General features: G+C 53.7%; 9 protein-coding genes across 9 annotated transcripts; 5 read left to right on the top strand and 4 right to left on the bottom strand.

The window, feature by feature from the left end:
* Nucleotides 1-52: 52 nt before the first annotated feature.
* Z519_03378 (60S ribosomal protein L8-B) lies at nt 53-798 on the top strand (the record flags this gene model as incomplete). Its single annotated transcript, XM_016761128.1, has 3 exons — nt 53-60; nt 119-347; nt 400-798. The coding sequence occupies 3 exons, from the start codon at nt 53-55 to the stop codon at nt 796-798; spliced, it is 636 nt and encodes a 211-aa protein (XP_016622978.1).
* A 1,801-nt stretch (nt 799-2,599) lies between these two features.
* On the bottom strand, nt 2,600-5,554 carry Z519_03379 (uncharacterized protein; the record flags this gene model as incomplete). Its single annotated transcript, XM_016761129.1, has 2 exons — nt 2,600-2,626; nt 2,690-5,554. The coding sequence occupies 2 exons, from the start codon at nt 5,552-5,554 to the stop codon at nt 2,600-2,602; spliced, it is 2,892 nt and encodes a 963-aa protein (XP_016622979.1).
* Nucleotides 5,555-6,341: 787 nt separating this feature from the next.
* Nucleotides 6,342-7,770, top strand: Z519_03380 (nuclear distribution protein PAC1; the record flags this gene model as incomplete). The annotated part of the gene is made up of 2 exons (XM_016761130.1): nt 6,342-6,379; nt 6,435-7,770. 2 exons carry the CDS (start codon nt 6,342-6,344, stop codon nt 7,768-7,770), a joined length of 1,374 nt encoding a protein of 457 aa, XP_016622980.1.
* Nucleotides 7,771-8,895: 1,125 nt separating this feature from the next.
* Nucleotides 8,896-11,802, top strand: Z519_03381 (uncharacterized protein; the record flags this gene model as incomplete). Its single annotated transcript, XM_016761131.1, has 3 exons — nt 8,896-9,304; nt 9,369-9,514; nt 9,592-11,802. The coding sequence occupies 3 exons, from the start codon at nt 8,896-8,898 to the stop codon at nt 11,800-11,802; spliced, it is 2,766 nt and encodes a 921-aa protein (XP_016622981.1).
* A 195-nt stretch (nt 11,803-11,997) lies between these two features.
* Nucleotides 11,998-14,028, bottom strand: Z519_03382 (uncharacterized protein; the record flags this gene model as incomplete). Its single annotated transcript, XM_016761132.1, has 1 exon — nt 11,998-14,028. One exon carries the CDS (start codon nt 14,026-14,028, stop codon nt 11,998-12,000), a length of 2,031 nt encoding a protein of 676 aa, XP_016622982.1.
* Nucleotides 14,029-14,762: 734 nt separating this feature from the next.
* On the top strand, nt 14,763-17,142 carry Z519_03383 (uncharacterized protein; the record flags this gene model as incomplete). Its single annotated transcript, XM_016761133.1, has 2 exons — nt 14,763-16,473; nt 16,655-17,142. The coding sequence occupies 2 exons, from the start codon at nt 14,763-14,765 to the stop codon at nt 17,140-17,142; spliced, it is 2,199 nt and encodes a 732-aa protein (XP_016622983.1).
* Nucleotides 17,143-17,263: 121 nt separating this feature from the next.
* On the bottom strand, nt 17,264-18,762 carry Z519_03384 (uncharacterized protein; the record flags this gene model as incomplete). Its single annotated transcript, XM_016761134.1, has 2 exons — nt 17,264-18,491; nt 18,560-18,762. 2 exons carry the CDS (start codon nt 18,760-18,762, stop codon nt 17,264-17,266), a joined length of 1,431 nt encoding a protein of 476 aa, XP_016622984.1.
* A 367-nt stretch (nt 18,763-19,129) lies between these two features.
* Nucleotides 19,130-20,173, bottom strand: Z519_03385 (uncharacterized protein; the record flags this gene model as incomplete). The annotated part of the gene is made up of 1 exon (XM_016761135.1): nt 19,130-20,173. One exon carries the CDS (start codon nt 20,171-20,173, stop codon nt 19,130-19,132), a length of 1,044 nt encoding a protein of 347 aa, XP_016622985.1.
* Nucleotides 20,174-23,543: 3,370 nt separating this feature from the next.
* On the top strand, nt 23,544-25,076 carry Z519_03386 (uncharacterized protein; the record flags this gene model as incomplete). Its single annotated transcript, XM_016761136.1, has 1 exon — nt 23,544-25,076. One exon carries the CDS (start codon nt 23,544-23,546, stop codon nt 25,074-25,076), a length of 1,533 nt encoding a protein of 510 aa, XP_016622986.1.
* Nucleotides 25,077-25,405: the final 329 nt, after the last annotated feature.

The following is a 25,405-nucleotide window of genomic DNA, read 5'->3' on the forward strand; positions in this document are numbered from 1 at the left end:
TCGAAACTTCGGCATCGGTCAGGATGTCCAGCCCAAGCGCAATCTGTCTCGCATGGTCAAGTACGAACTTCCCACCGATACGTCTACTGTCGCGAAGAGTGACCTGACATTTTGGTAGGTGGCCAGAGTACATCCGTCTGCAGCGCCAGAAGAAGATTTTGAACATGCGCCTCAAAGTCCCGCCCGCGATCGCTCAGTTCCAGAACACGCTCGATAGAAACACGGCAGCGCAGTGCTTCAAGCTGTTGAACAAGTATCGTCCTGAGACCAAAGCGCAGAAGAAAGAGAGATTGCATCAAGAGGCGACCGCTGTGCAAGAGGGGAAGAAGAAGGAGGACGTGAGCAAGGTAGGTATCTCAAATTCCCTGCGAAACTATCTGGGTACTCATATCGCAACAGAAACCCTACACAGTCAAATACGGCCTCAACCATGTCGTCGGCCTCATCGAAGCCAAGAAGGCGTCCCTCGTTCTGATCCCTAACGACGTCGACCCAATCGAACTTGTTGTCTTCCTCCCTGCTCTCTGCCGAAAGATGGGTATCCCGTATGCCATCATCAAGGGCAAAGCCCGTCTGGGGACTGTGGTTCACAAGAAGACTGCTGCTGTATTGGCTCTCACCGAGGTCAAGGGCGAGGACAAATCAGAATTGTCCAAGTTGGTGAACACGATCAACGAGGGTTATACCAGCAAGTACGAAGAGAATAGGAGGCATTGGGGAGGTGGGATTATGGGTGTTAAGGCCGTGGCGAGGATGGAGAAGAAGAGGAAGGCGATTGAGAGTGCCATCAAGATCTAAGTGCCCGGGTCCCCCTCTACTGTTTGTTCAGTACGAAGAGAACGGAGACACAACTTCTGAAGTGATGACCACGACTGCTCAAGTCATGTCATCTGTGCTGAAAGAGAGCGGGCATTCAAGATGACTACATGTTGACGACAGATGATGCCGGAGATGATCAGCAGGGATTATGCAAGCCAGGTTCGCGACTGTCACTGCCGAAATGGTGAGCCGCCACAGTCCAAGATCAGCAGTCGTCGACTCCCCGATGTACGCAAGAAAGCAAGCAAGCAGATTCGACCATCTTTCTATCTAGTCGTGTGCTGACGGGCGCCCTGCTCGGTGATAGTCGTAGTCATGATCACAGTTGCAGATGCAGACGGCGCTTGTCAAGGTTCCGAAATGGAAGAAAACCCAAATCATGTCGGTGAAAGATGAACAACGAGGACCTTCTTCTCTGCCGCCTTCTTTCCTTTGTCCCCTGCGCTCTCCCTCCACTCCAGCTCTCTTCGTCTTGACTTTGCTCGTCGTCGTCGTCGTCGTGGTCCTTCCCTCTCAAGACCTTCCCTTCTCGTTCCATTATCCCCTTCTGCTTCTCTCATATCATTTACTCATCTCCTCCTCTTCATGGCCGTCCAGGCGTGCTCCTCCGTCTTTATTTCGTTACTTGTTCCGTCCTCTGTCCTCTATCCTCTACATTCCGTACCCAACACACCTTCAAGTTACGTATCTACGTACGTATGTATGTAGTTGTGACTGAAGATTACATATAAAGCTCCCGCCTGGGTGCCACCCACTCTGCCCGCGAGGTTCTCAAACCGTGCTTGCTCAATCCCGTGCTGCCCGGGCTATATATTCTTAATCCGTGTTCGCTGTCTTTTACTTTCTCTTCTCCATTTCTACTCTTTCCTTTTCCTTTTCAGTTTGTTGGTTGTTGTTTTCTTGTTCTTCCCTCGCTTCGAGCAGGCGATCGTACTTGGTATTTTCTTTCGTTTCTCAGAAAGCGCGTACCGCACGCATCTATATGGTTATAGAAATCGGAATCGAGACTAGAAACGGAATCAGTGATTGGGTGTTATCTACTTGCTTGGTACATGGCAGTGTTAACGGGGAAGAGTCAAGACAAAGGACCACGAAAAAATAGGGGGGATCCATCCTGTCTCCTTCTCCTTTGGCTATGGTATATTGCCCGTTGTCTATTGCATAGGCTTTCGAAAGAGTATGAGGAATTAAGAAGTAAGCACGTATGCAAGTTAGCGCTATTACGTATTCCACTAGGTAGATAAAAAGAAAGAGAGGGCCGGACCCGGTTGAAATTCATAACGTGCTACGGCTTACACACAGGGTATCAGGGTATCAATTGCTTCTGCTTCTGCTTCTGCTTCTCATTCTCATTCTCATCCAGCTCGAGCTTGATCCTTTCCTGGGAAAGTTTCTACTTTCATTACTTTGTAAGTTTGCCCGTCTCCAAGTCCAACTCCCAGTTGCCAGACTGCCTAGTATAGAAGCCTTGTCAGCAGCGACGACTGAATGAATAAACCCTTCGGTCATTAATCGATTCCAGGGAGGAAACCGCAAAAGAGTAACTATCCGGCCGTCAGAGCAGGGCACTTCGTAATGAGCGCTCTGTACATTAAAGCGAAAGCAGGTCCACGGTTCCAAAGTCCCCGCCGCCATGGTATGCAACGCCCGCCCTCTCCAGAGCAGAACTCCTAATAACCAAACAAAAACCAAACAGGATATTCTCGCTTGCTCCATCGTGGGCACAGTGATCCTAACCAGCTGAGTCGAATTGCTCTCCATTTCCCGTGATGATTCTGTCTCAATGCCGTGATAAGCCTTGTCGAGCCTGAAGAGAGTCCATGTTAGCCACAGTCACAAGAACCCACCAGTGCTGAAGCAAGCCACTTACCTTCATAGCTTCAATCCTCGCTTTCAACTGGCTCGTCACTTCAGCCGCCCGCTTCCAATTCTCCTCCGGTCTGCTCCCTGATTCCCGCGATCCCGCACCTGCCCCTGCGGATAAGCCAGAGTCGCTAGCTTCTCTACTCATCGAATATGCCGGCGTATGCCCAGGACGCTGTGGACTAGTCCTCCCACTGGCCCCATTAGAGAGCATGGGTGGACTCATTTTCCTCCTCGACGCTCCGAGCGAGTCGATCCCCAGACCATTGTTTTCTTTTTCCTCGCTGGGACTGAAGTCGAGGCGATTGCCGTGTGGGGTATATCCACTCTGGGGTCTGGGTTTCGCGGCGCTGGTTTGCGGCTGTGCGCGTCCGCTCTGTGTGCTGGCTGAGCTTCCAGTTCGATGCAGAGCTGTGCTGGTGGGTCGCGATGAATGAATATTGCCGTTTGTTGGGAATCGGTTGTTCAAGGAAGGGTCTTCATATATGCCTCCTGCTCCACTTTCGCTGCCAAAATTGGAGGTTTCGTCCAGACCTCGGCCACGAATCAGATCTTCTCGTTCTCGACCCATACTCTCACGACCGAGTCTGGATACCTCTCGCTTGTAACGCTCGCTTTCTTTCCTAACACTTTCTACCTCTGCCTTCAGAACATCGCATTCCCCTCTCGCCCGGACTAGTTGTGTCTCCTTGGCTTTTATCTGCAGCACATCGCGTGTGTGATCTTCAATCAGCTGCGCATTCTGGTTCTGAAGTTCTGATATCTCCGCGGTGAGTTTGGCATTGCTGCTTCGAAGACTGTCGGTTAAAGCTGTGAGTCTTTCTTTTTCGGCACGCAATTCTTCCAGCTCTGCCCGCTCTACTACTGAAAGAGCGTTTGAGGATGGCGCTGTCGATGGAGGCGACAGTGGGGCGGCAGTCGGTCTGGACAAGGGTCGGCCCGCGAGTCCACCTCGACCCATGCCAAACTTTGAGGGCGATGGTACTGCCGCCGCCGCCGCCGCCGCTGCGGCGTCTTCGTCACCGTCTGTACTCGCTGGTGGTGAGATGACTCTTCGCTGTGGACTTCCGACACCAACTGAGAGGCCAGCTGGTGCAGGTTTTTTAAGTCCGCCGAGTTTCAGCCCAGCGGGCTGTGCTAGTCCCGGTCGAGCCAGTCCGCCTGGTTTGGGGAGAGCTTTCGCCGTAGGTTTGGGTTGAAGAAGTGCGACATCTTCCACCGGTTCAGGCGCGGCGGCTGGCGCTGGCTTTTTCGCGGCAAATGCAGGTTTCTTGGGACCTCCCACAACTTTCTTTCCAACGGCAGAGGTGGCTTTGGCGGGGGCTGGAGCAGGCTTTGGCTTATCTTTCGCTTTGACTTCGGCAGCATCAAAGTACTCCTTAATCTTGGACTTTCGAATGTCGTCCAGTCCATCCAGATAAGGATTCATTGCGCGCTCGCCAATGATTTTCATGAGTGTCCCCAGGATTTCAGCACCGCCGGATCGGATATTTTCTGTCGATTCAGTCAAGAGTTTCGTGGCTGCGTCGGCGATCTTTTTTTGCTCCTCCTTGGAAGGCACCGCTCGCGTAGTCCGCAGGCATCTCACCAAAAATTTGATGGTTTCGGCTTTGACATTGGGGTTCTTGTTGGGTAAGAAGCCCAGAGTGTCCTCAAGGCATTCACTAAGAGATGTGGCAGCAAAGACAGCGTCCAGGGCCGCTCCCAGAGCATCTGCCACGGACTGCTTCTTTTCTTTGAACCTTTCCATCATTGGTGACATGATTGTGGATCGGTATCTCGCAAAGGACTTCCTAAGGCCCTGCGCCAACTTCTCGACGCAATTGGCGGCTACCGTTACCACAGCAATATTGGCGTCCTTCATACACTTTGCGAACACACGGACCATATCATCGAATGGTGCCTCTTTGATTTTTGGAGTGTTCAGGATATTGAAGAGTGCATCAAGCGCATCTTTGCGTTCCTTCCACTTCGTTGAGCCAACCATTTCGTGGAAGTCTGAAGGGATTTTCGAATAGACGTCGACCGGCTCTGCAAAGTCAAAGGCATTCATTTCGGTCTCCTCTTCTCCCTCTTCAGCCACGTCCTCAGCATCATATTCCGCACCGGTAGCTGCCGGAGCTGCTGTTGCCAGAGCGGCTTGCTGTGACCTCGTCAGGCGTTCCTGCTTAGGCGAGGGCTCTTCTTTGACTTTCTCGAATAGCTTCTCCAGGTCTTGTTGCTGTACCGGTTTCAATTCATTCCAGAATATGACCTTGATTGCTTCTTTGAGCCACCGATACAGTTCAACAGTGAGATTCTGCGCTTCGGCCCTGACATTCTTGTCGGCATGACCAAAAACCTTGGGCAAGACCTTTAGGACTGGTTTGGGTTCAACAATCTTCACACCATAATTGTGGAAAATGGAAGTGAGTGCATTGAGAGTTGCGGCGATGATCTTAGGCTGCTTGTGGGAGAGTGCTGGCAATAGTTCTTCGATGACCGGGTCGGACTTGTCAAGCTCAATGTAGAGCAGTATAGCCTCGAGAGCACTAGCTTTGGCTTGAGGTCTCGTTGAAGAGAGTCCCTTCTCGTAGAGGGGCTGCAGAGTGTAGTTCCGTGACTTGACGGCAGCCTGCTGACCACCATATTTCAAAAAAGCGCACAGTGCAGCTAGTCCTTCCTGTTGAGCAGCAACATTGGAATCACTAGCAGCCGACTTCCAGAGACTTGGGTCTTGTAAGAATGGACGAAAGGCGGGGTCCGACTCGTCGGGAGTCAGTTCAAACACTTTGGCGGCGGCCTCATATCCTCCCTTGCGGGCTTTCCAATTCTTGTGCACAAATCTATCGACCAACGGGAGTTGCGAGAAGTCCTCCTCTTGGTCAGCCATGGTTGTGGGGGAGAAGATTCGTATGCGTGAGAAGAAGTTGGCGAGATGTTTCTTTCTCCTAGGACGCGCAAACGGACTGTCGGAGAACATCAGTCAGACAGGTTCACGGAATGATAGCGAGAGTACAATATTCGGGAGCATGGTGCCCTGGTTCGACAGACACTCACCTATCGTTATTGTGATTTTGGCGTCATGCGGTCGGCGGTCCTCTCAATCGACAATGCAGCCGCGACTGCGGTCTAAGGGTTTCTGCAAGTGCCTGTAGGGAGTCTGGAATGTATGCGACGCGTCGACGACTTGTTCTGAGAGGAGTTATGAGAGGCGACTCGGAGGAATGACCTGTGCGTTGAGGGCTGCTGGCGTGGAAAAGTGTCATGTGGGAAACAATTGCGTTTGGTGTTTGGTGTTTGGTGTTGGAGATGGACTGAGTAAGTTTGCACATAAACATTGGCTTGTGCCTATGACAACACAACAGCCACCGCAGGTTGGTCTCCCTTCACTTTTTTTCTTCACTCCTCCTCACTGTGCCTGTGTTGAACGCCCATCCTCTGGCTTCCATTGAGGCATCTTCGCCGTGGGATCATTCACTCCTTTTACGGCGCTGCGAGCTGGCATTACTCTAAAGCTGGTGGCCGGTGACCGGTTTTGGCAACAGGGAGGGCCACCCGTCCAGTCTGGACGAAATCTACGCACAAATTGCTCCAAGGAAGGCGTTGATCTGGCTATCGCATGAGCATCTAGAGCGTTAGAGGTTCATCGACGGGCTCTGCGCCCAACCAGTTCCACAATGAGCCAGCTCCTAACCTCTCGTCAAGCAGAGGAATTGTAGGTCTTGGGCCGATATCCTCCCCCACTTTGAGACTGACGCTACTCTTCCCAGACACAAGTCCATGGTCGCCTACTTGCTCTCGATTGGCATGACCGAAAGTGCAAATACCTTGCGGCGGGAAGCGAATCTAGCCGACACCTTCGACGATGTCACCGCCAAAAAGTATGAGACCCTCCTCGAAAAGAAATGGACTTCGGTGGTTCGCCTACAGAAGAAGATCATGGATCTCGAAGCCAAGAATGTTGCTCTTCAACAAGAGATAGAGACTGCTACACCGCTCTCTTCGAATCGGAAAGTCGACCCCCAGACGTGGTTGCCCAGAGCTCCTGCCCGACACACCTTACAAGGTCACCGGGATCCTGTTACCGCCGTCGCATTCCATCCGATATTCTCCTCGCTCGCTTCCGCTTCAGATGACTCTACAATCAAAATCTGGGACTGGGAACTGGGAGAGCTCGAAAGGACTCTAAAGGGTCACACAAAAGCCGTGCTGGATGTCGACTTTGGTGGTCCAAGAGGAGGCACTCTTCTGGCCAGTTGCAGCAGTGACCTGACCATCCGGCTGTGGGACCCCAGCGACGAGTACAAGAACATCCGGACGCTGCCAGGCCACGACCACTCCATTTCTTCCATCCGATTTATTCCTTCAGGTGCAGCTGGTGCGCCTCTGTCCGGGAACACACTGGTATCTGCATCAAGAGACAAAACACTTCGAATATGGGACGTCACCACCGGATACTGCCTGAAAACATTGAAGGGGCATACAGATTGGGTTAGGGCAGTGGTCCCCTCAATCGATGGTCGATGGCTGCTGAGCGCCGGAAACGATCAAATACCCCGGTTGTGGGATGCCAGCTCGGGCGAAGTCAAAATCACCTTCTTGGGCCATGAGCATGTGGTAGAATGTGTTGCTTTCGCGCCAAGCTCGTCCTACGGCCACCTGTCAAGTATTGCAGGTTACAAGAAGCCGCCTCCGGCGAGCAGTAGTGGGGAATTTCTCGCAACGGGAGGAAGAGACAAAATCATCAAAATCTGGGACAATCGAGGAACATGCCACAAGACATTGGTGGGACATGATAATTGGGTACGGGGGCTGGTCTTCCACCCGGCTGGCCGGTATCTGATTTCAATATCTGACGACAAAACCATTCGATGTTGGGATCTCTCCCAGGAGTGCAAATGTGTCAAGGTGCTGGATGACGCTCATCAGCATTTTATCACCAGCATCCGGTGGGCTCCCGATCTTCCAATCCAACCAAGCATGAATGGAGAGACCAACGGCGTAGCAACTGCAGTCAAGAAGGAGGACAGTGGTGGAGGAGGCAAGATCCGCTGTGTTATTGCCACGGGCTGCGTCGACTGGAATGTCCGCGTCTTTGCTGGATGAACAAGAGATGTGTAGTGGACAGAGGCGGTTTCTATCAGGAATGCATCTCGGGGGGCGCGTTGGATGGTAGAACAAAATTGATGAATAGGATGAGTGTATGAGTACGAGTAACGAAATATATGAAACCAGCCGCTTCACTATCACTTTCACTTTCACTTCACTTCCGGAACTGCACGGAGCTGCCTTTCACCTTGGACCTTGGACAACTCCAGTTCCATCACGTCAAACAAGATTCCTGTCCATGGACACCAACTGCTCTCATTTACGAACATGGCCTTGGGCAATGATCACCAGCGTGAAACTTTCCATGACTTTCCCCGATGAACTCGGCCGCCCGTGCCGTCGGGTTGGCGGCCGGCTGGGGTCGTGGATACAAACAATCTTGACCTCTTCAACCGATCAATTGCGAGTCATGTCTTGACGACTAGATGGCACGTTTATCATTCTCATCATCATCTGCGGAGCCTCGCGCTGTCTCTGGGGCCAGAGACTCAACAAGCATCGCAGTCTCCAAGCTGTCGTCTCAGTCTCGACCCTCAATTTCAGCTGACTGAGATTTTCGCAGTTCGTTGCGGTATCTAGGACACTAACCGTGGGCATTCCAGCCGATTGCGAAACAGACCAAGGGAAAATTTCTCTCGCTCCTCAGACAGCTACAGCACTAGCACCTCAAGCACCCATCAAACATGAGCTGTGCAACAGGCATTTGACCATCCAGCCTCCCAGCGTCCCTAAGAAGCCCGGATGCTCCACCCCGACGACACCAGCAATGAACTCATTCTTTGTCTCCTCTACATTCCACTCCTTATTGTTTCGGGTGCACGGTGATTGGTGCCGCCTTTTCCCGCCCTAGGTCGTCTGGGAACAAAGCAAACCAAGACAACCCATCCTGTCGCCAGCCTTGCAGGTTCGCTCGTCGCTCATCGCCAGGGCTACTGATGATATATTCCGTCAGAGACTCAATACACAGAGACAAAGGATCACGAAAGAAGGTGGCGCGAGGATGGCAGATGCCCTCTTTGATGTTCTACAAAGACCTATGGCTCCCCCCATCTGCCATTCGCCCACCTCCTCCAGGACAAGAATTTTGATGGCCAGAGTACAAAGAATTCCTTTCTTTGCGCTATGACTTCGGCTGCCAGTGACCATCACCTCCCCAACCTTCCAGCATGGTATCGTTTGCTGCCCAAGCCTTCCGCCGGGCATAACCTCGCTCTGCGACGTACTTCATCCCTTGCGCAGCATCATTTATTCCGTGACCGGTCGCCCACCAGCCGTGCTGCTTCCCAGGATGGTGCCCCGGTCCATGTACCCGAGCGTTCAAATCACACTGGTGCCAGTTGTGAAGAGTATATAGAAGGGCCTGAGAAAACCGCCAATGGTGACTCCGGATCCACCTCTCCCTCTCGCCGAGGCCGTTCCTTGGAAATGGCAGAAATCCCGTCCCATTCAGCTGCTGTGAGAAAAAGTTCCCATCCTAGAGAGAATATCTGCTTGTGTCCGGCGAGTCCCAAGATCCCCAGACCGCGAAACTGTGAGAGTGCCTGTCCTGTGTTCATTCTACACCAATGAAAGAAACTGTGCTGACCTGGCGACAGCCTTTATTTTGTTCCGTCAACACCAACAAGCCAGTATCATAGCGCAAAATCCAGGCATTCCGAATCCGGAAGTATCAAAGATCATTGGCGAACAATGGCGTGGTCTGTCCGCTGAGGCCAAAGAGGAATGGAATCTGCTTGCGGAAGTACGTCGACATAAAGACTTCTATCATTAAACAAAAACACAAAGACTTTTGTTTCCCTGACTTTTCGTGTTCTTTAGGAAGAGAAAGCCCGCCATCAACAGCAGTATCCCGGTTATCGTTACCATCCACGTCGCAACGGCCGGGTCAGCAATCAATCCTCTCTATCTGGCCCTTCATCTGCCGAACCGCAAGAGTCTTGCACAAAGTGTGGAGGGAAGCCAATGAACTATTACACCAATCCGACTCCCGCCTATACACCGTCTGCGTCTACTACGCGACAACCAATGGCCGTGACGATCCCTGCAAAGCGCAGCTATGTCGTCAGTGCTGCGCCGCCGGGTTCGAGAATCCATGCACAGCGAGCTCTCTCGCCTGAGCATGTCACTTTCCAGAGAGTCGACCCTCGATTGGTTTATGCGGTCCCGCCTCCCTCTCAAACCCTGCCGACTCCCCCATCGGCAGAATCGCAGGACGCAAAGAGACGCCGATTCAACAGCAACGGGGTCTATTTGCCCGGTCGGGAAGTATACCCTGAAGGGTCATATTCATACGCCCATTCTCCCACTGGCGGTGGTGTATATGCCCGTCACGAGGTTTTGCAGCATCCCCAACAGATCCCCCTCCAACACGTCCAAGTTGCCAAACCACAGATGGTGTCGCCTCCTCGAGCAGCATACCCTCGTCCGCCGCTGCTGCAACCCATTCGACCACCACCTCCCCCCCATCAGAGAAATCGATCGAGTGTAGCTTTACCTCCCATCGAGACGATGGTCACGCAGACTCCAGTCAAGACGTCCTCCACGCAATCTCAGAGCTCGGGAGTCGAGGCCATGATCATGTCCATTCCAGTACTGAACAAGATCAAGGTCCTCTCTCAGATCTCTGGCCCATTGCCGGCGCCAGGTGCCACCTCACCAAGACCAGAGGTTCGAGGTGCCATCATTGCCGTGGAGGGTATGGACGCTGCTAGTGTCTATAGCATGACCAACTCCCTAGCGGAGCAGTTGGAAAAGGAGGGCAAGTTTGCCGTGAGGATCTTCGGAGGCCCAGACCCATACTCTGTGATACGTGCTGCAAAGGCCGTTTCTGGTGGAGGAAAGAAGGAAGGCATGACTCCAGATGCGTACCTGGATATAATGAGCCAGTGGCACAAATTCAACAAGGACATGGTCGAGTATATTACTTCGAGGCCGAGGTCTGGGTCAAAATCATCTCCTATCACGATCGACCCCCAGGATGATGACCATCTCGCGACTGGAGCGGAAGTCCGCCAGCAGGCACCCACGTTGTCTCAGAGAACGCTGCAGGTGGGGATCCCATCTCAATCATCCAGTGCAATACAGGACAGCAGGGCAGATCGGCTTGACTCAGCCATTTCACCCAAGACAATCAGCAAAGCCGCTGATATGTCCATCACGTCGCCGCCTGTTAATTCAGCGGGACACAAGGGCAGAAGCCAAAGCACACCTGGCCTATGGGCGAACAACGACTTGACTCCAGTAGGGGTGGACACACGGCCACCACAACCAATGGTGACCTTTCCCCGTCCTCTTGACTCGAAGCGCATTCCTCCTCCACCAGAGACGCCTCCGCCATCCACGACTCCGCCTCCGGCCGCGACGAATTCTCACCCGTTGTCGCGGGTTCCACCCCCTCTGCTAGCTTCTTCGGTGCCTCGTCCAGCTTCTGTTCAGCCGTCGGCAACTACAACTTCCACCAGCACGACGTCTTATACCAATCCTAGCATAGCCATACCTGTTGCCATCGTTCCACACTTTCAGCTCACTACAGTCGACGCGGGCTCCATCAGTATGCCCATAAATGACGGATTCTCCCCACCGGCTCACTGGCAGTGGTTCGCCACGCTTTGGCGAGGGAGCGTGGGGCCAGATATCACCATCATTATAAGAGGAGTGGACGAAGAGCTTGCTGAAGGTGTGGACGCTGTCAAACAAACACCGATACAGGCCAACCATGCAAGTGTTTTGGGGGGCGTGCATGGGAATACGGGTGCTGGCAGGGATAGGATCTCAAGTGTGGCTTCCTCACAATCGCACACCAGCGGGACGGGCGCAGTGGAAATTCGATTGCATGACGCTAGGACCGTGATTGTCAAGACGGGTATGGTCGGGTCGAATGCATCGTCGACGCCGAATACGGTAGCTGAAGAGGACGCGAAGGGAGCCAACAAGACGCTGAGCGGGGCACAACTGAACAAGGAGATGGAAAATTGGGAGAAGGCAAAGAGGAGGGTTGGCTTCGAGGTGGAAGAATTCCTGCGGAGATGAATTTGTTGCCCCTTGATCTGGGAGAAAGAAAAAGGACGCGAAGGAGGCGGGACACCTTGGGTGCTTTGATGCTTCTTCTGTGACTCTGGAATCTGTCCGACCTTGGAGATGGATGCAATGACAATTCTAGTCTTCTTGTATACTATGTATGAATATGGCCCACGTTCATGTTCGTCGAGCTTGAGCTTGTCATCATCACAATCTAGATCTAACCTCCGGCTTTGGTGCGTTGCTCTCCCCCTGGTCGTCTTCAAGCTCAACAAGTAACACCCCCTCGGCGACGTCGTCGCCCTCCTCCTCATTCTCCATTTCAATCACCCACTTGACCCTGCCGGCCCTGGGCGATCTGACCTCCAACTCCATCTTCATCTGCTTGACGAAAGCAATCACCTCGTTCTCGCGCACCTCGTCGCCAACGTCGACCAGCACTTCGACCAGCTTGCCGCTCATGGGGAGCACGATGTGCGTCTTCTTGGTCGGGTCGCCGCGCCGGTGCGTCGAGGCGGCGGCGTCGGCCGAGGACGTCGTGCTGTTCAGTGTCATTCTGTAGGACTGCGTCTTGGAGCCCGGCACGGTGTAGGCGATGTCGGCGATGAGGGCCGCGGGGAATTCGTTGCGCGTGACGCGCGAGATGGAGAGGTGGTGCGCGGGTGGTTTGATGGGGGTGCTGCTTGAGGATTGCTTGTCCGAGGGATTCTCCAGAACCAGCGTCCAGGCGTCGCCTTTTCTGAACAGCGTCGAAGAGCCGCCTATGGCGGAGCCTTGTGCGTTGCCCGATAATGATAAGGCTGGGAGAAGAGTGTCCCGTTGTTCAGTGACGCTGGCGAGTTGTTCCCCAGCCGGGACGAGGCGGTCGAGGTTCTTCTCCAGCCAGCTCGTGTCTGCGTTGCCGGCCGCAAAGGCCGTGTCGGCCAGGATGGCCTTGAGGAGATTCAGGTTCGTCTTGACACCCAAGACTTTTGTCTCTTCTAGCGCCCTGCGTGCCTTTGCGACGCATTCTTCCAAATTTGGTGCTGTGACGATGATCTTGGCCATCATGTTGTCAAAGTCGGATCCCACCACGCCTCCGCGCGACAAGTGGCTGTCGACCCGGACGCCGTTTCCAGACGGGAACTGTGCGTCTGTGACCTTGCCGATGCTCAGTGAGAAGCCCGAGAGAGGGTCTTCGGCGCAGAGTCTCAGTTGGATTGATGCTGCGGGCGGTGCTTTGTCGGCCTCGCGCAATTCTGCCAGTCTGGTGTCTGCGGGCTTCTGCAGGCCCTGAGCGAGAAGGAGCTGCTCCTTCACCAGGTCGACACCGGTGATGCATTCGGTGATGGTGTGCTCGACCTGCAGCCTGGGGTTAATCTCGAGGAAGAAGAACTTCCCCTGCTCGACGTTGACGAGGTACTCCCAGGTTCCCAGGCCCAGGTATTTCAGCTTCCCTGCCATCCTGACCGCCGAGTCGATGACCTGCGCAATGACTCTCCTGCTCTGCACCGGCGCCGGGGCAACCTCGACAATCTTCTGGAAGCGGCGCTGGACACTGCAGTCTCTTTCCCACAGGTGCCGGACGCCGCCTCGTCCATCACCGAGAATCTGGACTTCAATATGCTTGTAGCCGTCGATAGCTGCCTGCTCGGCGAAGACTAGACGACTGGGCGACTCAGCCACGCACCTCTGCACAGCGTTCTCCAGTCCATCTGGGCCTTTGACAAGTCGAATCCCGCGCCCGCCACCACCGTCCACGGCCTTGATCATCAACGGGTACCCAACGCTGGTCGCGAACCTCGTCACGTCATCCACGCTACCCGTCGGCCTCTCCATGGCCTTGAGAACGGGAACATCGCACTCGGCCGCCAATGCCTTGGCCATCAGCTTATCCCCCGTCCTCTCCAGCACCTCCCAGCCAGGCCCGACCACTACACACCCAGCCTCGCTCCACATCCTCCTGGAGAACTCTGCGCTCTCGCTGAGAAACCCATAGCCCGGGTGCACCGCGTCGATCTGGTTCTCCTTGACCAAGCCGATCAGGTAGTCGACGTTCATGTACGACGCCGGGCCGTGGGCGGCCTTGATGGCATGGTGAGGTCGGCCCAGCGAGATGTGCGTCGAGTCGTTGTCCGTGTAGATTGCAAAGGTTGTCGGGGGCTGTGGCAGTTCGTGGCATGATTGGAGTATTCGGATTGCGATTTCGCCGCGGTTGGCGATGAGGATGCGCGAGAATGGGCGTTGACGAGGCGGCATTGTTGACCCTTTTCTCAGGCGTGCCTTGCTATCGACTCCGTATTCTCTCACCGGTTCTAGGGAAGCTCTATCAGGAATTTATTCTACTCTCACATACCCAAACCCTCCCCTCAGAGACTCGGCGCGAAGAGAAAAGATCTAGACAAAGAGGTCGTCCGGGGTACGGAGTGCTGTACATGCTCGTCCTGTCTCTCCCATCTCGGATATCCCCAAGCAGCATTTGGTTAGGTTTGCTACTGTACTCCAACGACGTCGAACCGTGAACCGCGAACCGAGGCTGTTCTCCGGATCCTGATCTGTCCCGGAAGTTGTGGGGGGAAGAAGCCCGACAATTAGCCACGGGGGCCGTCCAGGGCGTCCCAACTTCCCCAGATTGTTGGCAGCCATAGTATGTACCTAGGCATTCCCGAACCTCGTGCTCCGGTACATACTCGTCTGTCGAGGATCGAGAGCCTCCTGTTCATTCAGGTTTTAGACGGTAGGGTCGAAGAAGAGGAAGACAAAGAGTAAGAGAAAAGAGAGGTGTCAACGCGGATTGAAGAGCCATACTGGGTACAGTCCACGCGAGGAGAGTGGCATTGAGTTGTACAGAACGCCGTCGGCCTGAAAGCACGGATCTAAGATCAAGCAGACACAGCGAGAGCACAGAACACAAAAGCTGAAGAAACGCAAAGAAGGGAGTAACAAAGGAAAATAAAAAGGAAATTCGAATCAACTCCGAGAGGAAACAAACAATGGGCTCGAAAAAGTCAAGCCCGTCATCACCATCACCACCACCGTTGCCGCCCTCGTCGTCAGGGACCGACGACTCTGAAGGGCCGTCCTCCTCCTCATCGACAACAATCAACGATCCAGTCTACGCGCAACGGACAAGCGCGCCCGCTCGTCCGGCCGCCCACAAGTCGTATATACGGCCACCGGGCGCCAACGGCGGCAGCATTGGCACGGGGAAAGATGACCCGGTCTATTCGCAAGCCGATGCCGTGGGAGACGATCTGGAGGCTCAACCAGCTGGCCAAGGACGGAGCCAGATTAACGATCCAGTATACGGACAGCGGCAATCTATGTCGTCAAAGCCTTCGAACTCTCCCGCGCCCGGACCAGGAATAGGCCAGACGCCTCCGTCCGACGACCCTGTGTCCGCTCAACCACGGTCCAGCAGCTCATCAGCTGCATCGAGCCGCCTGAATCAACTCACGTCGCAGATCTCCCCGCCCCAAGCTGAACCACAACAACCCAACACGAAACGGGCGCGCAAACCCAAGAGCTCCAAAGGCCCTTCATCCGATCTGCCCGCCGACTATAGCGATATCCTGACGCATCTGACTACCCTGCGCACCATCGCCACGACCCCAGACACTTCATCTCGCGGGTACATCCGGCAAAAGACGTCCGGGAAGCTGTGGTCGCGCGAACGCATTGCGACATTACTGGACCCTCAGACGTGGCGCGAGGTCGGGTCGGTCACGGGCACAGTGACATGGGAGAAGGACAGCGTCAACCCGCAGGCTGAGCACGTCAGGGCCTTCACGCCGAGCAACAACCCGCAGGGCTTTGGGCGGGTGACGTGTCCACGCACGGGGCTCAAGAGGCAGATCTACCTGACCTCGGACGACTTTTCGGTCCGGGCGGGCCACGCCGATGGGTCTGTGGCTATCAAGACGCTGTACGGCGAGAAGCTGGCCCTCCGCCTGAAGGTACCTGTGGTCAAGCTTGTGGATGGCTCTTCGGGCGGCGGCTCCGTCTCGACCATCATGACACAGGGATACTCGTACATGCCACACGTGACGGTGCTCTCCACCGTCGTCAAGCAGCTGAACATGGGCATCCCGAACATTGGCGCCGTGTTGGGTCCGGCGATAGGCCTGGGCGCCGCGCGTGTGGTCTCGACGCACTTCAGCGTCATGGCCGCCGACATAGGCAGTTTGTTCAACGCGGGGCCCAAGGTTGTCGAAGGGGCAACGTTCGAAGAAGGGCTGAGTTTTAGTGACCTCGGCGGGCCAAACGTGCATTGCACAAACGGGACCATTGATAATCTCGCCGCCAACGAGAAGGAATGCTTTGACCAGATCCGCACTGTGTTGGGTTATTTGCCGCAGTGCGGCCAGTTCCAGGCCCCGCCGATCATAGCCAGTGACGACCCCGTCGATCGCGAAGACTTGAGCCTGAGATCCATCATCCCCCGCAAGAAGTCGCGCATGTACAACCCCTACACCATCATCCTGTCCGTCGTGGATAAGGGGTCGTGGTTCGAGATCGGTGGTCTGTGGGGACGCACTGGAATCACGGGTCTCGCGCGGCTCGGAGGCAGACCTGTCGGCATCCTGAGTTTGAACTGTGAAGTCAACTCCGGGGCGTTGGATGCCATGGGGAGCCAGAAGTTGATGAAGATGTTGAAGTTTTGCGACGTGTTCAATTTGCCCGTCGTGCAGTTTGTGGACGTTCGTAAGTATATATGTTGTTTATTTTTTTTATCCTGCCCTATTTTTTTCCCGTCCTCTGTATGTATATTGCCATCACATGTCCGTCTCCGCGTGCGTTTCTTGCTGCATCTGCAAAGCCTCTATTATGCAATCACCAGCACCACTGTGGGTGTTTCTGCTCCGTATGCTGATATCTGCCACAGCTGGCTACGCCATCGGCACAGTCGCCGAACGCACCGCCACCATGAAATGGGGCGTCGAACTCGGCAAAGCCTACTACAGCACCACTACCCCGATCTTCAGCGTGGTGACTCGTCGCGTATATGGAGTTGCCGGTGGCATAATGCTCGACAGCCGCGAACCTTGGATGCGGATCGCTTGGCCCTCGGGCAATTGGGGGTCTTTGCCGCTGGACGGTGGAATCGAGGTCGGTCATCGTTTTGAGTTGAAGGTGATTCGTGAAAAGGAGGGCGAAGAAGGGTGGAAGAGACGGTACAAGGAGCTTGAAGATGAGTATATCAGATTGATGAACCCGGTGAGGACTGCGACGTGCTTCAACGTCGAGGAGATTGTGGACCCCAAGGACACGAGGAAGATCTGTTGTCGTTGGACCAAGGAGATGTATGGTCTGCCCATGCAGGAACGGCTGGCAGATAGGGCGTCTGGCAAGCTGCATGCGGTGTTTACATGACGAACTTGAGTGCTGCTCCAGAGTCCAAAGCGCTGCCAGGTTGCCGATTTCTTGAGTGGTAGACCTTGGCCAGGAAAAAAAGATACCGGCAAGTGGCCAAAGACGATAGATAATTCGGTCCCTAATCGCTCATCTCCCTCTCTAACTCTTCAAACCCGTTGGGTGCGTCTTTCAAATCCTTTGTATTCCCAATGCCCTGCAACGTCAAGTAGACATCCGTGCCCCAACCATACATGCTCTGCACGGCGATTCCACCGCCAAAGTACTCGGCGTAAGCACGGCCCAAGGGTAGTCCATATCCTAACCCGGCAATGGAAGACTGATTCGTTCCACTGTTCGAGATGGCAGTTAGGCCCTCGGAGCCGTCGCCGCCAGCATTGGCCGCTGCGGCGGCTTCCTCGTTGTTGAAAGTGGTAAAGCTGTATGACCAGATGTTGGGCAAGGCTTCGGGTGGAATGCCGCCTCCTCGATCACGAATGCGCAAGGTAATACATGGAGCGACCGAGTTGAGGGGACCAAGAACATCTTCATCAGATGCAGAGCAGTACTCGTCGAGCCCCTCCTGGGAGAAATCATACGCATTGTCTTTGCTTACAGACAGCTTCTTGAGTGACTCGAGCTTCGTGGTCTGCACGTCGGGGGCAGATGCAATTGTGACTTCGATGGGTTCCTTCTCGTTGCCGCTCTCAATTGTGGCACGGAATGCATTTTTCAAGAGTTCCGTAATGATGTATTCCAGGTGCATGGGGATGTGTGCAAATTCTGCATCCCGATCTCCGTTGATGATCAAAGAGGGGCGAACGCCGTATTTGTACTCACAGACCTCGTTGACGAACCCTTCGCATCGGCGGACGATATCTGCAGGACGGAGCGCGAGGTCGATTACGCCGACGTGAGTTGGGTCGGGTTCCTGCTTGGCCGCGTCCCCCGTCGAAGCCATGTGCAGGGCCAGATGTTGTTCTGCAACGAGTCTGGTGCCTATCCTTGCACGAAGATGTTGGTCGAGAAACCGAGTGACTTCGGCAGCATCCACGTATTTCCTACATTGAAGAAACCCCTGTGCAAGGACGGGGATGGTGTTTGAATGTGTCCGGACAAGATCGGCCATGGCTTCGGTGAACTTCACCTCTTCCTCAATGGTCTCAATAGGTTTCTTGTAGAAGGGTTCTAGGGTGGAGAGAGAATGGAGGTAATTGTTGTATATCTTGGAGACATTTGGGTTTGACACCACGATGAAGGGGAGGTTTCGAAGAGCTTGGATGCGATGTGCGAGGCGCGCCGGAAGAAGTGATAAGGTGAAGTTTGCGGAGGAGAGGAGAGCAGAGTCTCGTAAGGGAGGTTTGCCATGTCTGTGTGTGGTCGCAGTCAGAAGCCATCTGTGTACAGGATGTGAGTCGATTGAGCACATGTGATATACCTGACTAGATCTGCTAGAGTTAGAGGTCGTCGAGGCTGTGCCGCTAGTCTCTGTATTTCTTCATCTGAGATGGTGGCATTCGAAGGGGGATGAGACCACTCATTGATATCGGGAGGAAATGGTTCTTCTGTATCCTGTGTTGCCCATCGTCGCTGGAGGAATGATGGGGGAAGAGCCCGCCGGCGCAGAGCAGTCTTCAGCATGGTGTCAAAGTAGGTGCAGTCATCGTCTGTGGCAGGGAGAGGATTTCAAAGAGCTCTATCGACGTGTTGCCAGAGAAGATCAGAAAACTCAACGCTCTCTACCTCGATATGAAGACACACGACAGTGGCATCGAGAATGACGCATCGAGCAACTCTCCGCATTTACAAAAAAAGAAACATAGCCGAGCAGTCGATCATTTCCGCTTTGGTACAGTAGATATATACCGGGCCTCGCGAGTTTGGAGTAGGAGTCCACACTCCCCGCCCGTTAAGGCGAGCTGCGTTCTCATATACATTCAAGTGATAATGTGGCATTTTGTCTTCTCGAGCCACACAAAATTGTCTCCATCGACTCCATCGTGTCCATCTACGATCCGCCAGAAGCAGCAACACCGGCATATCCTTTAAACTCGCCCGTCTCCTCCAGCAAAATCGGAAGCTCATCCTCCACCAAGGAGGCCATTAGGTCCTTCTCCTTCGGCACCCATCCCAGCGCTCTCAGCCGGTTCGCCCGACTCCTCGAGTTCGAGCCAACCACCCATGCCGTGTACTTCCCAAAGAGATCATCAAAATCACTCTCAGGGATTGATTTAGGTTCCGGTGATGCGATCCGCCCGGCAGCATGCAAGGCGTTGGCCACCTGTGCCACTGCATCTCTCCATGCGAACTCTTGCCCGTTCTCGCAGAAGAAGTAAGGGTTTTGGAGGATTTTGGAGGCATCTGTTTGTTCGAGCCAGTGTAAAAGTGTGAGATACCCCCGAGCGAGGTCCACGACGTGGATTTCGGACCACACCGATTCACCCTTACCGACATAGCCTGCGTAGCCGTGTTTCATCGCAAACCTAGTCAAAGTCGGCAACTGAATCGATAGACGCAGATATTTGGGGTTGGCGCCGTAGATCAAGGGCGGAATCATGATGACCATTTTCGCACTATTGCCGAGTCTCTTGCGTGCGCGGACGATTGCGAGGTCGATCGAGCGATGCATGGCGCTGTCGGGGAGAGCGTCGATGTCTTGAGGCTTGTCATCGAAGAAGATCTTGTCGGATTTGTATTCGCCCTTCGCGTCGTCGCTGAGCAGCGAGGTGCCGCTCGTGTGGATGAAAATGGTCTGCTTTCCTTGACTTGCACGTTGATCGATGCCTGCAATCACAGCTTCAACCGAGGGCAGATGGTCAGCCGTGGCGGTGTGGATGACAATGTCACTGATGAGGGTCTGGTTGATGATGATATCTCGGTCGTCCAGGCTACCAAGCACGGTCTTCGCGCCGCTTTGTTGGAGTTCAGTCGCATAAGCTTCGCGACGGATCAGCGTCGTCACCGCATAGTTCTCTTGAAGGAGGAGATCGAGGACTTCCCGGCCAATGAACCCCGGACCAATGAGGAAGACGGATCTGCCAGAGGTCGCCATTGATTGTACCGGGTAGATATTTGACGATTTTGAACAAGGCCAACAGGTACTAAGTAGAGAGTAAGGGTAGTGCAGGAAACTTGAATTCACATATCGAAAGGAACAAGGTTAGACTCCAGAACACAAGGCTTTTATACCTAGGTCTCTTTCTTTCGTCATCTACCACTTAGACCATATACGAATCACCATTTATCCATTTCAGCCCCGCTGAGGGGTTGTAGGAATTATCCTGGCACGAGATCTTCGGCCGGTTTGCCTAGGGATACACCTACCTCTTGATGGGTTTGCAAGCATTAGCATCGGAAGTGTCTGCATTGCGTTGTCGGACCGCAGGGTTTCAAAGGCTTGTAGTTGTGATGGAAGAAAAACGAAAATTGAATTAGTAATAGAGTGCCCTCGGAAATTCTTTGATCCACCTAATGGCTGTATTTGGTTTAGGTTGTACGGTTTTCATATCCCAACAACTTGTGGATGCGTTAAACCGCGAGCCATATTTAGCGCCTTGGCACTTGAGTTGCCAACTTAGCTCATTAGCTGCCATCACTGTCAGTTACTCACCACTAAATCCCCACGTTATCATAGCCATCTGTGCCATGCAATCCCTCTTCCTCCTCCCTGACGTTACAATGTTCATCACCTGGCTCTAGAGCACCGTGCACGTTCTGTCCCATATATTCGTACGACGGCCAGCGGTCCTGGTTCGAACCCACCAGCTTCGCGTTTCGTGACCATCGACACAGCTTTCTCGTGATTTTAACTCCACTTGATGGACTGAGAAAGGTCCGGTAACATGATTGAATGAATACAGAAGAGAAATCTAGATACTGGCAGAAAGAATTTTCATGGAGCGAATTCTGCAGTGCCCAAGACATGCGCGCAAACAGCAAACGTGATCGGGTGACCTACCCTCCAGTGTCAGGCTTTGTCCAACACCACTAGGATTTGGGCTCTGCATGGTGACGTCTTTCTCAAACTAGGGCATCAACAGGTCCAAAATGTGGTCGGTCGCTGGAACGTTCGGGCATGAAGGAGAAGCGCCACAGTGATAGGCACCTGGAACCATGAAGAGGCAACGGAAGCGTTACCGGTGATGCCAGTTTGGCCACAGAGGAATGTATTGATTTGATTCAAGTGGGCGATCGGCCGCGTCGCAGCATTGTGTTGCATTCATCTTGGCATCACGCCGGCGGAAAGAGAGGAGGTCTGGGAAGTTCGTCGATGTCAGGCGCAGCGGTGGGGTTTGGCGTGGCCAACGTCAACGCTCTTGAAGGAGAATAGCTTGTACTTGTCGGTCAAATCCTTTAAAACCAAGTTCTGCAGGATAGCGATAGCATAAATCAGGGCGAAGGAAGTCTCCTGAGCCAACTAACCACTTTCGGACCCGAGGTTAAGCCCCGGATATATATGCAGACCTGTATCAATGTCTTTAGGATCCTGGCGAAACGCATGACGCTAATATACGGACCTCTGGGTTGATTTCGTTGACATCTGCAAGCCCGTTGACTGATAGTTTGGGCTGTCATCACGAATGGTTGCAATCATTGTGCCGCCTTTCAAGCATCCATATTATTATGTGGGTATATCCTTTGGTCTGTTGGTTGCCAGTGTCGAAGCAATAATACAATACCTTCTGTCGTCGACGTTGGCGGGCCCCTATACATCGATATCTTGGCCCGGATCATCGGGGTTGGCCCGCGCTCTCGAGGGAAATGACAACAAGGATCACCAAAGGCTCTTGTTAGACTCCAAATTTGGCCACTCAAGGTTGTATCCTGAGGAAACCTTCCAGAAGCCACGTAGTAGTGGGGATTGTCGAATTTCGTTCACAAGTAGGATCTCATATCCTATGTAAATCGTCAGACCTAACTGATATTTGTGATAGCCAAACGGTCTTTGTCTAAGCATCTCCTATAATAACCGTCTTGTGGTGGATGAGTGGGTCAGTTTTGCAAAGTTGTCCGGTAGTTCCGCTGGCGTACGTCTGCAAACTGTTAGTGAATCTTTCCCACAACTTCAAAAGAAATCGCTGCAAAATGATTTAACTGCCATCATGCAATCTCAGCTGCGCAAGTCCTCTGCAATACCGGCAGCTCGAACATCTGGCTTCGCCCTCCACCAAACATATCTGCCGCAGAGAGCGACCTTGAACTAGCTTGATCCCAAAATTAATTGAATACGCGACACTTCTGATTTTCCTTGGAACGTGCTAAGAAGGACTCCGCAAGGCGTACTGGCACTTCTTTATCATCTTTCTTCACTATCCAGTACCCATATGGATCAGCAAAGAGTTCCAAAAGCCTGTGGAGGACAGCCATATGTTCCATTTCATCATCACCTTTGTTGTCGCCCCAAGAGCAGACCTTGCGCGTAGAGACGAAAATTCTGAGAGCATGCAGGGAAATGGCAGGGTTATTTTTTTTTAAAGGTCTCTTGATTGTGATATGATTCTCAAAGATCAAATGTGCTGGTAATGTCTCTTCTGAAGGACAATAGCGAGCGAGCAAGTGTTCCTGATGTGGATAACCCTGGTTCCGCGCGATTTCATGTCGACGGTAATCAGGAAGCATATGCGGTCTTAGCGGTATATTAGTGCCGTGGTGGTCCATATCTTGCAGAATAGGTAGCAAACAGTGGCTTGCTTTATATAACTACTATGTGCTCTCCGGCCTATGACATGCGACACCTCAAGACTCGACCACCTTTTCTACCCACCTCAATGTTCGTACCTCGTACGGCATCAGGCAGATGTCTATTTGATCATTGAAACTTGCGGTCGGAGAAGCAAGGCCGATGCTCGGCGTTGGAGACCAATCAACCGATAGCCTTTGTCCGGGCCGCAATCGGCGCCGATGTTAGTTTAACCAATTATTACTCCGCCGTTGGTCGAGACCCACTTACCCAACAGAGCCTTGCCCCCTTTTCACTCCTGAACTACCGACTCTTGCCTTATTAACCTTGGGATAGGCGGGGAATCTCCCTCCCTCGCTCGATCTTGCTGATGCCGCTTCCTGCAAGGACGGAGTTGTTATGATTGAGGCATCTGAGAGTTCTGAGTACCCTGTAAGGAGAAGTCTAACAAGAGCTTAGCTACAGGACGGTCCGAAGTGCATGCTGCTTGCGGCCTCGTGGGCACTGTTTTGCCGGAGGGAGACCAAGTCAAAATGATTCAACACGCCCATCGACCTCTTTCGATAAGGGAACTGCGCTTTCGAAACCGTTTCTTGTGACCAGAAAGAATACGAGAAAGCGTCTGATTCTGAGCAAACCGAGCCCTATCGGAGAAGTTTCGCATAAAGCTGTCTCGAAAGTGCTTCCCATTTTATGAGCGAGATCGGTAAAGCAAGAAGTCAACATCATCGTAGAGAAAATCATGGCTCCGAACGCTGAGATATCGTCACCCGCCAATGCCACCGAACCCAGTAAGCCCGACGGCATCACGGGCCAACTATGCAACTGGATCACGCGCACCAAATTGTCTGCTATTCCCGACCATATCATTGAACGCGCCAAATACCTGATACTCGACGGCGTTGCCTGTGCTCTGGTCGCAGCACATCTTCCGTGGTCCGAGACCGCAGTCAAGGGCGTGTGTACCATGGAACCCTCGGGAGTCGGCCAGTGCACGCTCATCGGCTGGGGCAAGGAGAAGAAGTTGCCGCCTTTGGCAGCGACCATCTTGAACAGCACCTTTATCCAGGGCTTTGAGCTGGACGACTATCATTCCAAAGCGCCTTTACACTCGAATGCATTGCTGATCCCGGCATTGCTGGCTTCAGTGGAGGCCGCGCCCTCAAGCCCAGCCGCCACCAACAGTCACGATACATCCATCTCATCAGGTGCGAATTTCTTGCTAGCGTACATCGTCGGGTGCGAAGTTGGACCCCGGGTTGGGTTGGCACTACATGGTGCCGACTTGCTCAGTAGAGGCTGGCACAGCGGCGCCATCCAAGGGCCTTCAGCAACGGCGGCCGCCGTTGCCTCATTGCTTCGACTGTCAGGCGCACAGACTGAGTGGGCGCTGGGTATGGCATGTACACAAACAGGTGGCCTCATGTCAGCGCAGTTTGGCTCCATGGCGAAACGAATGCAACACGGCTTCGCGGCGCGTAACGGCCTATTTGCCGCTCTCATGGCCAAGGAAAACTACACAGGAATCCAAGAGGTCTACGAGGTGCCCTACGGCGGTTTCCTCAGCTGCTTCAGCCAGGGCGCGAATTTCGAACCCAAATCATTACCCAAGGAGCTGGTCAACGGCCTCGGCTCGCGCTGGGAACTCGAAGGCATCCGCATCAAACTCCACGCCGCCATGGCCGGCTTACACGGAACAATAGATACGGTCGCGGGCTTACAGCGTTCGCATCCGGACCTTTTTGCCCCGCACAACCTGACCAATATCGTGAGCATCGTGACGGAGCACGCACGACCCGCATTCGAGCACGGCGGCTGGATCGCAGACCCGGCGCAGCCGCTGTCGAGCGTCGCGGCGCAGATGTCGATCCAGTATGCCACCGCCGCACAGCTCGTCGATCGCCAGGTATCGATGGCGCAGTTTGGCGTGTCGCGCCTCAACCGGCTTCTGCTGCGCGAGCTGATGGGCAAGACCACGCCGACGCACAACAAGTCGTTCGACGCGACCAAGGCGGCTAGGTGGCAGACGGTCGTGACGGTTCGCTTTGCAGACGGTACCGAGGTGCAGGGTCGCGTCGAGGCGCCTCGGGGTATCATGCCGCCCGTCAGCAACGAGGACATCATCGCCAAATGGCGAGAGCTGACGGCGGAAATTCTGGACCCCGAGAGACGGGATGCGATCGAGCGGTGCGTCCTGTCTCTGGAGCAGGTCCCTGATGTGAGAGAACTGGCCGCCCTGCTCGAACAGCCAGTCAAATGCCCCATTGATGTTTGAAATGTCGGGGCTGTTCCTATCCCACTACCTGTGCGCTTAAAATAAAGAAGGAAAAACGCCGTGGTATCTTGCAGGGATAAATACATTCGATGTACGCGAGTCCGATTGGGTGTTTTGAACTTATCTTTGGAGTAGAACAGGCCCTGTTGCGTTCCTGTTCAGGGCCTTCACATACCTGCTTTATTACAGACTCATCCTACACTAACTTGGTATCATTCTGGGTAATATCTTGCTCAACATAGCATTCCGAGCTGATCTCCTCTTACGACCTTTAACAGGTTCACTTAGGGCCACAATTTGGAGAGTCTCATGGACTCTCCAAATTCGCT

Source organism: Cladophialophora bantiana (assembly GCF_000835475.1).
Source record: "Cladophialophora bantiana CBS 173.52 unplaced genomic scaffold supercont1.4, whole genome shotgun sequence".
NCBI classification, from domain to species: Eukaryota; Fungi; Ascomycota; class Eurotiomycetes; order Chaetothyriales; family Herpotrichiellaceae; genus Cladophialophora; species Cladophialophora bantiana.